The sequence below is a fragment of the Carassius carassius genome, chromosome 2, assembly GCF_963082965.1.
Source record: "Carassius carassius chromosome 2, fCarCar2.1, whole genome shotgun sequence".
NCBI classification, from domain to species: Eukaryota; Metazoa; Chordata; class Actinopteri; order Cypriniformes; family Cyprinidae; genus Carassius; species Carassius carassius.
Genome location: NC_081756.1, coordinates 11,276,202 through 11,294,804, shown reverse-complemented (window position 1 = coordinate 11,294,804; position 18,603 = coordinate 11,276,202). Strand labels below are relative to the sequence as shown.

The 18,603-nt window shown below is 36.8% G+C and overlaps 1 protein-coding gene across 3 annotated transcripts in view; it reads left to right on the top strand.

Annotated features, from left to right (window-relative positions):
• LOC132102535 (protein AF-9-like) overlaps nt 1-18,603 on the top strand; it is a 48,061-nt gene that overhangs the window by 18,346 nt on the left and 11,112 nt on the right. For 2 of the 3 annotated variants that reach the window (XM_059507264.1, XM_059507262.1), the window contains exons 3-7: nt 11,089-11,171; nt 11,307-11,450; nt 12,185-12,223; nt 12,486-12,614; nt 14,273-14,851. In XM_059507264.1, coding sequence (XP_059363247.1) covers nt 11,089-11,171; nt 11,307-11,450; nt 12,185-12,223; nt 12,486-12,614; nt 14,273-14,851 — 974 coding nt within the window. Of the gene's footprint in view, nt 1-4,674; nt 4,869-11,088; nt 11,172-11,306; nt 11,451-12,184; nt 12,224-12,485; nt 12,615-14,272; nt 14,852-18,603 lie in introns of all 3 variants that reach the window. The other variant, XM_059507263.1, reaches the window with a different exon arrangement.

Genomic DNA, 18,603 nt, shown 5'->3' with positions numbered 1-18,603 from the left:
AAAAAGATGAGCCTTTAGATGTTTCTTGCTGTACGAATTGAGATTGGGAGGTCATTCCACCAGCTGGGCGCAGTCCAGGAAAAGATCTGTGAGAGTGATTTTGAACTTCTTTGGGATGGCACCACAAGGTGTCGTTCACTTGCAGAGCGCAAACCTCTGGAGGGTACATAAGATTTAACCAGTGAGTTTAGGTATATTAAATTTTTTTTAAGGTTCTGTGACATTTTACATTTGCTTTTACCAGCTCTACTAATGTCTCCACATCTCTCTTTCTTTCCGAACACTCCGACACCCCTGCGCTGCTGGAGCCGGGGTGTAGATCAAGGATAGGTAATCTAGGTGTGAGACGGGCACCAATGGCCAGAATATTATAGGCAAAAGAATAATGTTTAGCAGCAGTTCAGAGTCAAGTATCATGTTTGCAATACAAAAGAATCATAATTAGTCCTTTATGGGAAGTGTGAATGTCTCATAGTCTTTAAAATTTTAGCATGATGTGAAAATTATTTTATTTTCATTATTTTATTAGTGTTCATTTATTATATTAAACTGGATAAATTGTTACACCTTTTTTATATTTTATATGGTGTCATGATTTACTTTTGATAAAAACAAAGGTTTATTATTTTATGTTCATTTGGCATTTCATTTATTGTATACCCTTTTAAATTTGCTTATTGAAAGTAAAACAACAGAAGCAGTAGTATGGTGTAACATTTATTTGAAACCCATGTATTTGGAACTCTTTCCTTTCATTCTTTTCATGGCTTTCATGGAAAACTTGTCTCAGATGTTTTTCTGCATCGCTTTTTGGATAACTCCGGGTCGTCAACACCAAGCGTAGTTGCAATTTATTTCTAGGAATTAATGCTTTCTCTGAATCTTTAAAGTCTCTCCGCGAGCGATCATACAGGTGTGGATATATTTGTGCCAGCTCAGCTATTCGACACTCCAGTGTATTCATGTTGCTAGTGACTATGCCGGAGATATTGTTCTCTCTTGCCTGACCTCTGTTGAATGAGAAACTATCAAAGAAGGTGGGGTTTCAGAACACACCCTGCCGAAACAAACTCAAAACTAACTTTGTTTCGGCATATCAGTTCGTTATTCGATATTGTTTGAAGCATATCGGGGCCTTAAGTTGTATTTACAACACTGTTCCAGAACAGTTCAAACCAAATATTCAGATGTGTGCAGCGGATTTTATGGAGGACTGTTTCCTGATCCTGGGAGAGAAGAATACCGGCTGTTCTGACTGACAGTCTGTAAGTATGTTTATATAAAGGATTTGCCATATATATACGTATATATGTTACATTCAAAGTGCATTGAAGTGTGCGAGACGTGAATTTAAATTGTATTTATTTACAGAGGAATATGATGTCACACTTGTGTGTGAATGAATGTTCCGAAGTGAGGTAAACCTCAACAGATTTCCCCTGCTCAGTGAGTAGGGAGCAATGAACACTGTGTAGAGACCATGTCAATGGGAACACAGTTCATGCATGGTGCTCACTTCTAACAAGCTGGTTATCTGAATCAGGTTTGTTAACAGAGAGATGTGCAAAATATGCAGAGCTTGGGGCGCAAGGACTGGAATTGACAACCGCTGGTGTAGAGTAGAGCTTGTTGTTTGTCGTTTCTCTGATTGCAAATGCAGACATGGTTTTATGTTTACGTGGCATTTTTTTTTTTTTTTTGTCTTGTCTCGTTCTTACTGGAACATGCTTGAGGCATTCAGTCAATCACAAAGCACTGGATAGCTGGCCAATCTGAGCACACCTCGCTTTTCAGAATGATGAGCTTTGTAAAAAACGACATGTTTCAGAAAGGCGGGGCATAGAGGAGAAACAATAATGTACAGTATGTGGAAAACGTGTTTTTATAAATGCATTTTATTACACCAAATAGACAAAATAATGTTCTTTTTGACAACGTCATATGAACTCTTTTAAATGTTTGTAGAAATCCCTGCCTTTCATCAGATCACAATGGATGTTAATGGGGGTGACATTTATATTGCAAACTAAATGAAGTTTAAAATGCTTGTCTGTATTAGCAATGCAAAATGTGTAGGCCTTTAGAACGTCATAATTTCCCACACTGAATAAACACCGTAGGATGACGATGATTCACTCTTGTATTATTATTCATGAAATTAAACTATAAATTAACATTCATTGTGAGAGATGTAGCTATAGACAAGGTCACTTGCTTGAGCATTAATTCTCAGAAAATTGTAGACGGACAGACAATGGCAAAGTTTGTAGATTGCCAGAATTAAACTTTTTTAAATGACAGAAAACCAATTAGATTAACATGTAAAAAAAAAAAAAAAAAAAAAAAAAAAACCTACTCAGTGGAGCACTTTAAATGCAAAATAATGAGACAACCATAGAAAAGGGTGCAATTTTCACATATGACCTCTGTTTGTGGGCAGCCTGGACTCATTATTTGCAAGGGTCTCCCACAGATTTAAAACGCACCATTGAATAAGACTTCCTTCTGTTCAGTTTCTATGAAATAGTTTTGCTTGTAAGAAACTCTATACTCATACAAACTCGTCTATCCATAAGGGATCTTTTATCCTGAATACAAACAGGCCTCATAAATGCATTTGTTCAGGTTACTGCGTGATTTTGAGACCAGAAAAAAACACATTATAAGAATATGAGCATAACAGCCCATTCTTGCTGATGACGGGTTGACGACAGCTCAGCTCGCGGGCTAAATATAGTAAGTCTACCTTTGGGAAAAAGCCTCAACAAACTGCAGAGCTTTCTGCAGTGAGGTGAAAAAGCACCATACAGGAAATAAAAATTTTAAATTAGCCAAGTCAGAGCCTTTTTAATGAGAAACCTAGTGAAATTTTACCCTGCACCTGATCAGCTGAATGTATTAACGGAAGTGAGCACACTAGTTTGGTTCTTGCTTTTGGTAATGCTTTTTAGTTAATGCCTTCAGGGCTACTAAAGGGAGTAGTTGTTGCTATTTCGCTACTCCTGATGATCAATTACTGGGATTTAGACCTTGATTCCAAGATTTGGCTGTTGTTGATCAGTAAAAGTCATACTGGAATGCCTTGTCCTTTAGTCAAGTGTAGAAATGTTTTATTGTTATTTATTATGTCTACCTGTTTTTTTTTTTGTCATGGTGGAATATTACTGTACCACAATGCATTTTATTGACTCGTTATGTCTGTAAGTAAAATTATACCCTGAACACACATTACGGATAGAGCAGGAAATTGCATTTGTTAAGGGTTTGTGAATTTCTGTGAAGGCTAGTTTCAAGATGCATTCACATTTTGCATTAGAGAGTTTGGGGACCTCTGAGTCTTTCCAATTCTTTAGATTCATGGACTATTATTATGTTGCCACTAGTTTGGAAAGATGCCCTTGGAAAGGTGCTTGCTCAGTAAACCTTTTATACAGCTATAATTGGAGAGTGACTTAATTCTTACAATGTTGGTTGATTTCAGCATGCACAGGTCTTCCACAGGTGTCACTGTATTTTTCATTCTCTTGGATGACTTGCTTGTTTTTGTCATTCTGTGAAGCTGATAACAGCAATCAATGCAATGCTATTCTGAGACTTGCAGTGAATTTAGATGCTCCTAGAGTTGACTTGAAGACTTTAAAAATGTGGTTTTAGCTTTTAACTTGTTTACTAACTCAAAGAAAATACATTTATGTTTTTCAATACAGTTTCTTACAATGCAAAGCTCTACACTAGTAGTTTGGTATGTGAAACCAAAATCTTTATGCCAGCACGTTAAGTATGGACAGCGGAACTGTACACTTGTAAAGACTTGTCCAGACAATTCTTGTGTGTGTTTGTGTATTTGGATAGAGTATGTTTGTGGCCTTATTGTGACCATTTTGTAATTTTTTTTTAACATACAGTGCATTGGTGTTATGATTAAAAATGTATTATTGTATGTAGAAATTATAATTAACTTAGATTATTAAATAATGAAAATGTTTTAGTAGTTTGATACCCAATCCATTAATTAATTTAAACAAATTGAACCGTATAAAGCCCTATTTGTGTGTCTACACATGTAGAAAATGAAGTGTCCTTTTGTTTAGGTAAAGAGATTCGCAGCCATTCAAAGACATTAACACTGAATTGTCATTAGTTATTTGTTGGCTGTTGACTAGTTTGAATGTTGAACAGACCAGCACACAAAACTAAGCACAAGTGACACTAGTGTCAAGGCTCGAGTGAGGGCCTCAAGCAGCTGTAATTGCAAGCAGAGCGGCTCTTGACTATTTACCAGAATGATTTTCACAGAGTGGGACGCAGCTCGTTGGAATTCAACAGAGTGGACCGTTTGTTGAAAAGCACTGGAGAGAGTCATCGCTCGTTGTTTCAAGATGGCATCTGGGGAATTTTTACAGAAGCCCCTGAACTGGACATTTGCCCTGACCCTTGGTGCCTTGGCACTGCTGAAATGCATTTGAAAACATGCCTTGAAGTGAGCAAAGATCCAGGGTCAGTTTTTCCCCCTGCTTTGAATAGTGAGTTTGAGAAAGCACAGCTGGGAAATGGCAGGCTGAAGTGTTGCTCCATGGGGGCAGGGTACTTGAGAGGCAGATGTTAATGTGGTGGTTTTGGAAGATGGTTGTCTGAAAAGAGCTCTTCTTGATGTTGAATTTCTCATTTTTGCAGGATGGCAAATCTGCCATGCTTGGGAGAACAGGCTACTGTGTATTTTAGCATGTGCTGTGAAAATGAAGAATGAGAGTGAACCGCCATGTCCAAACAACCTGAAAACTTGGTGGACTCCTTGACATTCAGCAGTTCCCGTGCAATAGGTGTCAGTTTACACCTTTGTGAACACAGTGCTCCCATACTCTGTCACGGTACCACCTTTTTGCATGTCTCACCCTGTTTGTTTTAATTTGGTGTAAAGCTCAAATAATTCAAATATGTCATTTATATAGGCATGCACAAAATATTTGTTACCATATCAGTTAGTGGTTGGTATAAATGTAATGTAAATGTAAAAATAACAGAATTGAGCATGCACAATTAAATATCCTAAATCGACCAATGCAGATCTTTTGTTTTTACATTATTTATAGTCAACATGAAACAATGAAATTTGCTTTTTTTTTCTATTGTGAGTTATATTGAGTGAAAAAATTATATATAGAATTTTATATATAGAATTTTTCTACTGCTGTATGTATCTATAACTTTCTGTGAGTTCAGCTGCCTTTCCACTGTCTCCAACACATTTGGATATGATTGTCACATTTCTCCTGCTAGTCGCTAGTGCAACTTTCAAATTGGTCGTGAAGCAACCGATTCCCTCGGCTAATTCACCATGGTAAAATTAAAGATTTTAAAGAATATAATGAATGTATGAATATATTCACACAAAAAAAGATCACCCAAATAAAAACATTTATTTTTTTATTATTTATGGACCTAATCAACGTTTCTAATTATTTAATAATAATTATATAATAATTACTTCTGTCATAATTGTTCTAAACTGACATTCTACAGAAAAAGTGTTTACAGAAAAAAAATAAAAATAAAAGTGGGAAAATGTTGGTAATTCTATCCTTGCGCTCAGTTTTTAATAGAATACATCACATCCGGTTTGGCGATCTCAAGTATTTTAATGCGTCTGAAGCTTGAATCAGATCGGAAATTTCCCGCTTACGCATATGATGGGATCCTTACACAGTTCCCTCACTGCTCCCCATTAGAAAAATAAAGGACTTGTGGTCTATCACTTGTCGTTTGTCGGAGATAGTGGAAAGGCGGCTTGACTGGCCGGTCACCGATTTAGGACGATCATGTGGAAAATCAACGGGTGCATCTTTAATATAAAGAGGCAAGGCTTTCCATTTAAGCACTGGCAGTCAGTGCAGGTCACCATTACTTTAAGAGTAGCATTAGGGTCTTACAAAGAGTTTGGTTGCTGTCAATTTGGTGCTTGAGTCTGGGACCAATTATGGGCCGACCTATTTCACATTACAAATGATTTGTTATTCCAGGTCAGCCAGCACGCCAATGAACATGAATGGGAGGATTCTATGAGTCTTGAGACACAGCAAGGGCAGTGCAATTGCAAGCTAATATCTCTTCTTTAATGAGGCTGTAGCCATCTCAATGGTTCTGCTTCTACTTGTTGGCCATCTTGAACGATTCAGAAAAAAATAAACTATAACAGTTAGCAGTTTTGACAACGTTAATGCCACATTCGTTATACTTAAGCTACTGACTTGATTAGCTCTGAATGCTATGAGAGCTTCCTCAATAGTCCAGCGATCTGTCAAGCATGGTGACCCAGTGACATGTGATTATCTTAAATTAGACCGCATGCTTAATAAGCTCCTTATTTAATTTAATTGGAATGAAAACAATAATGCAAAGAATAGAAGTCTGTTGGATATGTTTGTTTGTTAATGCTTCTGCCACAGGATAAAAAATTAATTAAAAAGCTAATTGTTTCTTCTTTCCTTACAATTCTAAGAATTGCGAGATATAAACTGTTATTTTCTTCATAGCCCACAATTCTAAAAGAAGAAAGGTTGTGAGGAACTCAAAATGATATTTGTGGTGGAAACAATAATGGTGATATTGTGAGAAGTAAACTCTGAAAAACTGAAGAATTGCAGTGTAAACTGAAGAATTGTGAGATTAAAATATTTATTGCGTGGAGGAGTCAAGTTTATATAGTCTGCTGTGTCTAATATTTTAATCAATAGTAATAGTTTCTGAAATATAAATATTTACAAATATTATTAATGCTTAATTGTTTTGACTTCATAGAAGCATTACTTATTTATTTATTTTCCTAAAATATAAAATATTATTTGTGCTATGGCTCAGTTAGTTACTCAGTTGTGTTCTGGTTTATGCATACGTTTCTTAGAAACAACTTGTGTCTCGCTGCAATGATTTCATTTTCAACAGTAAAGCCCTGTTAATAATTTCTAGGTTACATATATATTTTATCAGCAAGAATGGGGATTTATGGTTTGAGTATTGTGCTTTTGGCTTTAGCTGAACCCCCTTGCAGGTGGTCTCCTCTAAAGGGGGATTGTTTATGCTGCAGGTACTACTGACGTATATTGTACTGTGCAATCATTGGACCAGATATATGATTGTAATCTGAGACAAAGTGGAATTTTCTTCCCACAAACCCTCAGTGCTACCATGCCTTGGATATGCTTGGAAATGCAATATGAATCAATAGCATTTCATTTAAACATTAGGGGTTCTTCAAGTGAGGTAAAACAGATTAAAAGTATTAGAGTAGCTGTGCTGTGATTGGAGTTTTTTGCAATGTTCCTCTTTGTTTTTATTATTTGGCTCAGTGTCTTCCAGCCGACCCTCGTTATGACTCCGTCTCAGGGAAGGACCAAATGCATTCTGAATGGGATTGTTTTGTAATTGGCATGCTGTATGTGTGTGTGTGCGTGTGTGCGCGCGCAAGGAGGAGGGGAAAAAAAACTCTTCTTGGCCTTTTTCCAATAAAAGTGTGCAGTTGATTCTCTGTTCTGGTTGTGTTGTAGCTTTTGGCTGAGTTCTTGTTGAGGTCAATGAGTGTATTGTGCCCTTCACTCATATAGTCTGTCTGCAAACCCCCCCACCCTCGCACCAAGATTTATCTTACATTTCTATGAATAAAGGGAATGTGTTTATCTGGTCCTGACACTATGTGAAACTGGTCATGATTTTACATGTTTTTCACTATCCAGTGTGATGCCACACTGAATGAACAGGTAACACTTTACAATAATCTTAGTTTGATCAGTTTTATATTTAATGAATTATGTATTAAAGATACCTAAATACATTGTAAAGCATTTATTATTCTAATTTCTGGTTAATTTGTAACATTGTTATGAATAAATATACATTGTGAATAAATATACATAAATTACATTTACATTAAATCATTTTAGCTTTTATCCAAAGCAATTTAAAAATGAGAACAATAGAAGCTATCGAACCAACAAAAGCGCAATGCTGCAACTAGACCCATAGGGGGGGTCACGTTTTTTTAACTAATAAATAGAAAAGTAGATATCGAATAGAAATTGAATAGAGAGTGCTAGTCTAAGAAGGTCACATTTTTATTAGCAATGAACAAATCATTCTGAAAGTGATTTACAAATATACTGTTTCCCCGTGCCTTTATCGTTATAGCTGTGGTGTGGACTCTGCTAATCTTTAATATTGAGAAACTTTTTAGAAGTATATCTTTATCGTTCTTTATAGTTATTGTCCTTGGTGTGAACAGGCCTTTAGTCTCAAAATCACCTCTAAAAGTCGCATGAACTCGTCCACTTGTACTTGCTAAATCTCCAAAATAAGTGTGACTGTCTGTGCAAAAAACGCAAGCCTCCAGCAAGAGCATGTGCCAATTGGGTTTGGATAGTTAAGCTTGTTAAAGTGATTTGAATGGCTGTGAAATCGTATGCAGAGAATATCTTACAAGCAGAACATCCCATAATGTTTTTTTTCCCGCTTCTCACTGCCAGTTAGAGCGAATGAAGACACCATACTAAACAGACCCTTGCAAGGGACGATAACTAAACGTGAACTGACACAGCAATCAATCTCTGTAATATTTGTATAGTGGATGTTGTTTTGGGATCCGGCGACCTTATGATCGAGGTCAGTCACCGTCTAGCCATTAAAGCGTTCACAGAGTATGTTGCTACGAAACCTTAGCATGCTGAATGTTACTGCGCTTTGTCAGTAGGAGCTTGTTACAAGAGCGTCTTGAGTTTTTTTTAATGCCAGTTTGAATGAATCGTGTTTACAGGTTCATAGAAAAAAGATTTCAAGGCTACATTTTAAGTCAGTATCTGTGTGCAACACTTTTCTTCTTAGATTGGGGTTAATTGTCAAAGGAACAACTGACTAGTTAGGAGGTTTATAGCTTAATTTGACATTGAGTGTGTTTCATTAAAGGTAAGGAAAGAACAAGTTCCTCTTTTTATCTGACGTTGTCTGCAGGTGTCCTTGTGTCCATTTACACTCAACAGTGCATGTTGACTAATTGGTGATGCTGTTAAGAAGCTCTTTTGGGATTTGGAGAGCGAGATAAACAAGTGTACCCATGGGGCCTCACCTGACCTAAAAAACTGGGGGTATATCCAGAAATGTCTAATTGGGACCAAGGCTGATGTTTTGTCTTTTGTAACTTACTGTGTGTGTGTGTGTGTGTGTGTTTAGAAGAGGGAGAAAAAAAGGCTGAGATGTGTCTGATGAATAGCAAGGCATCGCTGTAAAACAAAAGTGTTGGTGCAGATAATTTATTCACTGAGGAGGTTTAGTGTTTTGAAAGATGACGATAAATGATTTGTGTAAGCTAAACCAAATGTTCATTAGAGCAGTTTATTTCTTTATAAGTAATGTCTCTTGATGAAGGCCATAAATTAAAATAACAAGATGAAAGCCCGTTGCTTTTATGTTGCACAAAGGATTTGGCCATAAAGACATATAAATAATGCAGTTAATCAGGGAAGATGTATCACACGTTCCAGGTCATTTAAACCGCAAGTCTAAACGCTAATAAGTTCCCAGGAGAGGCTATGGACCTTTTTAGAAGGCCTCCCTGAGATGGTAGAGATGAGGAGTTTACTGCAATTTTTCAACATACATTTTTACTTGCAATGAAGTTGCAATAACTTTTCCAAAGTGTAAAGTGCAGCATCAACAGTTTCAGTTTTTAGACCTGCTCAGATTTCGTTATTGCAAAGGTCTGTTTAAATGCCGACGGGAGCTGCGTTTGAATTACAATCGTTTTTTTCCTAGTTGTAGTGATGTTCACACTCGCGTGATGCCTTTTGAAAACCTTAGGCCGGTGACACACTGGCATATTGTACCTGTCAAACATAGTCTATTTTGCCGTCAATACTGTTGACGGTGTCCTTTATCAGTAGGCTTTATATTTATGCTCAACATGAAGTATAGATATTGTTGTCGTGAAGACAAGATCCTGGTCTGTCGGCGGCCTCGCTCTGTCACCTACAGTAGTAGCAGCGCGTCAGGCACGATTCTGGTGTGTAAAGACACAGAAAACGCGAAGCAGCCGTCACGCAGCAGAAACGTCACGCTAACGCCAAGCAGCCAGTGTGTTGCTGGCCTTAGAATCAGCTGCAGGGCGGGATTTGCGCTGAACGCGGAGACTTCCGCCACTTAATATGTTCGTTTGGAAACACGAAAATGTACTTATACAAAATATTGCATTCGGTCATTCGGTACACACGTGCACCATACCTAAAGCCCTGTACCGAAACGGTCCGGTACGAATACATGTACCGTTACACCCCTATTATATACACACACACATATATATGTATGTGTGTGTGTGTGTGTGTGTGTGTATATATATGTATATATATATGTATGTATGTGTGTATGTTTGATATGTATATATTTTTGTGTGATATTGATATTGTATGATATTTATTTATTTTTTGAAAGGAATTGCTACTTTTATTTAGCAAGGATGCATTACAGAAAACTGTTAATTTAAACTGTAATAATATTACTATTTTACTGTATTTTTGATCCAATAAATGCAGCGTTTGTGTCATGAGCATGTGAGCTGACCGTGACTCCAGTGATGCTCAATCTCCAGGTCAAGATGACTCCTATAATGTTGCTTGAATTATAATAGTGATTAATTTGAATATGTAACCTCCCACTGATTTTTATAGCAATATGATACAATGTCAGCTTCTTGCCTCATAGCTACTGCTCATCTAATGAAAAAATTGTGAATCAAAAATTATGATCAAGCAAATCCTCATTATTATTTCCTGTAATGTGTTCGCATTATTGCATAATGTTTATATATTTACATCTTACAATCTTATGTAATTTTTATGTAAAACCCACTTTTTAAAAGACAGTCAAGGCTGTGCTATATTGGGAATCTTATGGCTAAAGGTGTTGCTAACACATTACTGCATGTTGTACCTAACAGCACCTTATAGCTATGATTATATTCACAATATAGCACACCTATTTGTGCCTTATTACTTTACGTATTGATTTTCCTGCTAAAATGAAACCAATAGTCTCTCTTTCTCTATCTTGCAGTTTGCAAGGATCCACCATATAAAGTTGAAGAGTCTGGATACGCTGGATTTATCTTGCCTATTGAAGTTTACTTTAAAAATAAGGTACTTTGGTTTTTCCTGTTAATTGTGAATTATGATCTCTATAAACAAGTGTATTTGATCTGCTGCCTAAGATTAAACCAATCCAAACATCTGTGTACACTGGGTAAATGTAACGTTCTTGTCACTTTTCACCAGGAGGAACCAAAAAAAGTGCGCTTTGACTACGATTTGTTCCTGCACTTGGAGGGTCACCCACCTGTCAATCATCTCCGCTGTGAAAAGCTCACGTTCAACAACCCTACTGAAGAGTTTCGCAGGAAGCTGCTCAAGGCTGGAGGGGTACGAACGGACTGGGGATGGGCGTGGCTTCCCCTAAAGGAATTACTGTTCCCATCAACCAAGACAATAAGTAACTTTACAGGATTTGATCGGGCTAGTATTAACTCGACTATCTATCACTAGAGGAAGCCTTAATTGTCTTCAACTTTGGGCCCATGCCAAAGAGATCCATGTGATTTTTATGAATCAACTGGTTTGTTTGTTTCGTTAACCTTGGATGCATTTTGAAGTTCTACCAGCAGTCATGAACTGGGATGCTTTTACCCGTAAGACATATTTAAAGAAGTTGTTATTCTTCTGAGGTCCCACAGTTTTGGCTCGCCCTCTCTTGCCTCATTCTAGTCATTTGAATGTTTTACGGTTGGGGCTATGACACTATCTCCTTTGGTGCTTGTCTGACTTACACATGAGGCATGGCAGGAATCGAAACAGTTTATTGGCAGAAGGGCAGTTGCACGGGAAGTTGTTTTAATTAAGAGAGAACCGTTCGCTAGAGCAATATCAATTTAGCAAGGTGGTGACTGAGGAAGGTCCTTTCCAATTTACCTGATTGTTTCGAAAGGCATTTAGTCATTACATCAGGCCAGAATGTGTGTGTGTGTGTGTGTGTGTGTGTGTGTGTGTGTGTGTGTGTGTGTGTACGCATGAGAGAGTGAGAGTGTGTGTCTGTGGTGGTTTGTGTTGATTCATAGTCTATATTTTACACTCACATATCTGTACTTTGTCATTTACAGCAACGGGACCCTCACAAAAGATCTTCAGAAGACTCTAAAGTAAGGGCAAACGCTATTTTCAATGTTTCAGTTTAACAGAACTTCAACAACAGTTTATATAATATTTATAAATATAATATTTATATTTCATTAAATAAATAAAAATCTTACTCTGAGCCCAAAGTTTTGGGCGGTAGTATATACTACGTTCGATAAAGACATTGAAAGTTATGAATTCAACAGAGATGAAGATTTGCTGTAAATAATATTTTGGAATGCAGTTCATTGGTCATCCGGGATTTCTTTGTATTTCATTTCTTAGGTAATGGTAATGCAGGAGGGCTCTACTTCTCTGTTTGGGCAGCATCTAAAGCTGCCCACATTACCCAGCAGTTCATTAACATTGACCTTCTCTGATGTGAAAAAGAACAAGTCTTTCCCAGGATCAAAGGTGAGTGTGGATCTCCATGTCTGAGAGTCTTCGTTTGGCATTTAAAAAATTCCCAGTCCTGCATATTTGGCAAGCTGAAAGACTTTAGGGGCTATTTAACTTCAAGGATTTTAGATGTGAAGATGTGAAACTTGGCTTTCTTGGAATTTCTTGGCTGCAGAGAAAACACATCCTAGCATTCCAATGACGTAAACGAACTCGCCAGGTGTTTCAACGACACTCTGCATGTGTGAAAAGATTCATATCTATAATCATAATCATTTTTAAAAGAAACACATACATTTCTATTGGTTTTGTGTGGGGAAACCTCAGACACTGCAGCTTTTTATTTGTGCATCTATTAAACCACATTAGCTGTAATGCTAGTAAATCTTGCTTGACTACACAATGCCACGTTTCTTTGATTTAAGTTTATTTTAAATCTCCTGTGCAGTATTACTTAGCTCCTAAGCAGTTTGTTTTGTATGCTAGCTCTTACAGTGAAGTTATGAGAGTCCCTGGTGCACATGGAAACTGTTCTCAATCCAAACAGGCGCTTGCATGTGATGGATTACTGACAGATCAAGGGTCGTCTGCAGCCAGCCTCCCTTGATCTACTACACCGGTCCCTTTAGCAAAAACAAAAACGACAATACGTTCTCTGTTGTCCTTCTCCCCTTCCTCTACTTAATTTAATGTTATGTTTAAAAATTTTGAAGGTTGATTGATTTCCAACCATAATGGTTCCTGGAAAAGTCTGTTGTGATATTGAAAAATGCAAAACTTAAGTTTTCTTAGAGAAATATTCTATGCGTTTTTGCATTAACAAAATGCACTAGTTGCAATAAGCTCTCATAGCACTGAATATTATGATGGTAATTCAGTTTTTAAATCTAGAGAAGAGATGTTTCTGCCCCTTTGTGTGCTGCCAAAATGTATTGACCCATGTTGATTGTAACAAAACTATCCATAAACTTAATAAAGTCTAAATTCATTTGACTTTAACAGCGTTTTAAAGCCATTTAATGCAATTTCAACCTTTTCTCTCAGTGTGTTTAAACGGTTTCAAACAGGCAAAAAAGGTTTTGTCCATTTCTGTATCACGTATAACAATAAAAGATGGGTTTAAAGATAGTCTGGGCAGGTTGTAACTGTCTAGACTGCTTAACGATTTAACTGCATCAATGACTTATTGACAGGGGCTAGTTAGCTTGACCTGAAGATAGGATAAACCTGTCGTTAAAGTCAACCAAAGGCTTGTTGCTTCATCCCCAGCTTGCCTCCTAGATGGCTCTGAGGTTTCCCTTCCCCCAGTGGAATTGTTTTCAGGATCATTTTGAAAAATTGTTTATGGAAATGTTTCACATCTGGGTTTGGTCATTTGCCTGAGCACACACATCATTTGTCAATTATAATGGAAGGAAAGTTTAATATTTGAATATTTATAGCATTTTATGTATTGTTCTTCATTATATTAACAAAATGTATAGCAATTAGGTTTTGACCATGTAAATATTATGGTATATGAATATGGCATTGATGCTGTGGTGTACACTACCATTCAAAGGTTTGGGCTCTTTAAGACTTTTTAATGTTCTTTTAAAGTCTTTTAATGTCTCATCATAAAATTCAAAGTAAGTGGCTATACCTTTCCTAATATTGTCATATTTTCATTATAGGACGGGTCGAAAAGCAGCAGTGCTCTTACAACCACAAACAATATCAGCAGCAGCTCCCTCAAACTCCACAGACCATCTAAGGACCATAAGGACAAGCCTTCTAAAGACTCAAAAGAGTCCAAAAGTGCCTTCAGAGATTTCAGCAAGGACTCTGGAAAACTCTGTAAAGATTCTAAAAAACCCAAAGAGAATCAGCCAATTCAGGAAGACCGCCCCATTCCGCAAATGGGATTCAAGGAGCCCAAGACCACATTGAAGGAGCAACGTTCATCGGAGGGTAGCTTCTCAAGCTTGGGACAGAGTAAACGGCGGCCTGTGTTGGACAGTGAAGGCCATGTTACCAAAAAACAGAAAAGCAGTTTTTCAGAGAGCTCGCAAAAGCAGCAAGCAAGTCCTAACTTGCTACAGCATCTCCATTCGGATAAAAAGATTTTGAAAGACAAGCCGCAAGTCCGGCATAGTAGGTTACAAAACTGTCAACTTTCAGAGAAGAGAAAACCGTCAGCATTACCACCCTTCCAGGATGTGTTGGACCCGAATGACTCTGACATGGATGATAACACATTCACAAGATCAGATGTAAGTGAATTTCTAATCGTTATGCTGGAACATAACTTGAGATTTAGTCCCTGATTTTTCCTAAGTGGTTAGTTGTCCCTCAAATTTAACATCTGTTAGAATTTGGTGAGCTTTATCATTACCTTAATGGAAATACAGTTTGCTAATAGCAAAATAACCAAATTAAAGTCTTTGTAATGATTGTTTAAGGTACTGTAGAAATCCACAATGTATTGGTACCATATTGGTTATAATTTGATTTAATGATTTCAATCCATACCGCTTGATCTCATTTGGATGTGTGAATTAAAAAATATTTTGTGAATGAATGAATATTTTCAATATTTGAAATAAAAAATGTTATGCACATTGATATAAATTATAAATACATATTTAACATGTATTTAATATTATTGTATAATCATTCACATATTATTGTATTGTGATAACGTGTAGCATTTTAAAAGACTGCGTTTAGTTTTTAATGTTTTATTTTATAATTTATTTAGATTCAATTTTTATTTATTTTTTTATATGGAATATTTATGAAAATAGTTGTCAGCCAAACTGTATCTGTCTAGATTTTAATATTAGGCAGCTCTAGTTCAATCCATTTTCTTTGTTGGAAAGAAAAAATCTATCGTGCAACCAATCCTATGGGAAAATACAATGAATTTCCGTATTCTTTGGTGTGAGCTTTTGTGTTCTAATGATGTGATTAGCGGAGACCTTTTCTGGGATGTGTAAATAACTAACCGAGAGCTTTAGACAGGCTCTTAGAAGGCCGTATGAATAGCAGTCTGGTGCGTGAGGGGATCTAATAAACTTGGTGGGTGTCCAGAAGCTGAGGGCCCATTTGTCTGCGTTGGGTGCAGGAAATCAGTGCCGCCCATTGCTAGACCTCTCGGCTCTTCAGGACAGGAAGTCTGGTAGCTGGCCAAAGGCTCCTTATTTAGGTTGTTATGGTTTTGTTCAAAACAAAAGGACTGATGTTGTTCCAGTTTCATTTCATCGTATTGTGGATTGTGTGTTTGGGATTGAATTGCTGCCAGACATGAGGAGGGCCAATTACAAGGCAGTGGGCAATATTGTGCTGCTCACCTGCCAATTGCCTAGTCAGTGAATTTAGTTTTGATATCATTTTAAAGATAGTGATAGTACTAGTAATAGTAGTTCGTATAGATCTACGTAGAATGTTTTTAGCTTCAGCAGCGTCACCAGTGGCAAGGTTCATTTACCTTCAGCAAGAGAGCAGCTCATAAAGCGGGGGCTGCTTTATTGGCTCGAAGGCAAGTGCTGAGATGAAATTTATGGTTTTATGACACCCGAGGAGAAAGGGAAAGGACACCATGAATAGCTAAGAGATTTCCTTTAAACTTACTTCTTAAAAAAAAAAAAAGGGAAGAAATGAAACTCCAGTGTTTATGACAGCTGATGAATTCCAGGTGCTTCTTTCTTTGGGTCACCATGTCTGTAAGGCCCTGATCTGATCGACATTACCACTAACATTCACACGCAGTCTATTTCTATCTTAAGATGGACAGTAAAGAGGGAAATTTTATCAAAAGAAAGCCTTTGCTTTTTTTTTGACAATTTTCTAAGTCAGAACTGTAACAAGCATTAGTAAATAATAATCAAGTTTTATTTTAAGAAACAGAAGGAACAGAATAAATGCTAAATGGACAGTTTGATGGATAATTAACCTTGTTGCTGTCAGCAGTGTCTCTTGTTGATTCTATAAACTGCTACTTAGTAAGTGTCCTGTTGAGCATCTTATCCTAAAAATAACTGATTTCTCTCTATCAGAATTTATCATGGGTCTTACTATGGTAAAACAGTAACCCATAGTAAATATAAAGTTGTTTTTAATAAATGTTCGAGGAAGTGAGGGAAATTTTTCTCACCTTATATTATACCTATGCCATTGTAATAGTTAGTCTTGCTTAGGGCTTCTCTAGCCTTTTTAGACCGTAACTAGCAAGCGTAAGTGGATAGACTGATTAAATGCACAGGTACATGAATAATATACTTAATGTTTCACTGTTAGTTTTCTGTTGTGAGTTTAAAACATAAACATAAATTAAAGCTAATTAAAAAAAATGAATAAATACTGTAATGGTATATAAATAATGCTAAAGTTACACTGTACTTAACAAGATACATTTAAGTAACGGGAGTTAAATTCCAAATGCATGTTGCCATGTATCTCACATAAAGGCTAGTGGGGGGAGGATGTAACCCAATCCTAAAATCTGTTTATATGACGACCTCTGTAAGTGAAGAGCTTGATGTGCTTGATTGGAATGAGACAATAGTCCTAAAGCAGAGCAAATGCCAGTTTCAGAGCCACTGCTAGATTTATGGCCCCACTGCAGAGGCGATGGTCGTAAAGCCACAGACCAGCTGTGTGCATGGTGCTGCTAGTGACCACCTGCTTTGCCTCTGCTGAACTCGTAAAGCTCATGGGAAGAAGAAGGTCTTTCTTTTTTGTGTTTATTACAGCATTTTACCCCAAAACAGACTTTTGAAGAGTCATTATGAGCCCATAATCGGTAAAAAAAAAAAACACAGTGTTTAAATGATTCTTTTGACAATCATAATTCAAATAACAACTATATATCGTGCTGACCAGTGCTGGATTATGTAATCAGATTCCAAAAACAAAGTAATTGTAATTGGATTATATTAAATTTTTAATAAAATACTTTTAATCAGACTAGTTACTTTTTTATTGATTACATATTGTTCACACTGTAGCCATTATTTTTATTTTTTTGTAATTTATTGATTCTCACTGATCCAAATTTTTCATCTCTTATTTATTTTTATATTATATTTTTTTTTCTAAAATAGAAAAGTCAAAGTCTTTTTATGTCAAGTCTATATGAGAAATATTATCCTATTCAAGTCATGTGATAAACATGTTGGGTCGAAAGTAATCTAAAAGTAATCAAAAAGTAGTCTGATGTAATGGATTATGTTACTAACTACAATGTTTGTCATGTAATTTGGAATCGGTATCAGACTACAATTTGCATGTAATCTACCCAGCACTGGTGCTGAAACATCTCTGTAAACTCCACGCCATTGAAGCACCACATTTAGTATTGTGACAGCATTTAACAGACATATCCTTGTTTAATAATTCATATGTGTGTGTGTGTGTTCGGAGCTTTACTTGTTTAGTGCATCATTTTAGTTTGGTGGTCTGCATGTCACCGCGAATTGCAAACCGAGTCCATGTTAATGGAAGTCTCTCTTTTTTTTTTTTTTTTTTTTTTTTTTTTTTTAACTCCAAAAAAAATATAAAATACAAAACGTAATGTAGCATTTTACTGCATAGCCACAGCTCTGCCATTACTCAAGTTTGAGTGACAGCAAGGCCTCTCTTTCTCTCTTCATGTTCTCAGGCATCTGAACCCATACTGTCCAATTGAGCTTCATGCTTAAAGACCCGCAAACCTTTCCTTAGCAGTGATGACATCGGTTTTATTGTCTAAGGGTTGCAGGGCTTCTTCAATGAGCTTTTACAAGCGTCTAGTTTGGGAAGAGGGGTGCGGCCCATAGTGGAAAGGCAGCTTAATTTATGGTGCAAAACCCTGACCATGGGTTTGATGTCAGCCAGGCTCGCAGACAGACAAACAGGCAGTAAAATGCAGACTGAAGAAAAAAAAAAAGTGAGAATGAAAGGCAAAGGAACTTCAAAGAAACAACTTTGCTCTTCAACAGGCTCGGCGCGGGTTTGAAGTTAAGTGTCTTTACCACCCTGCTTG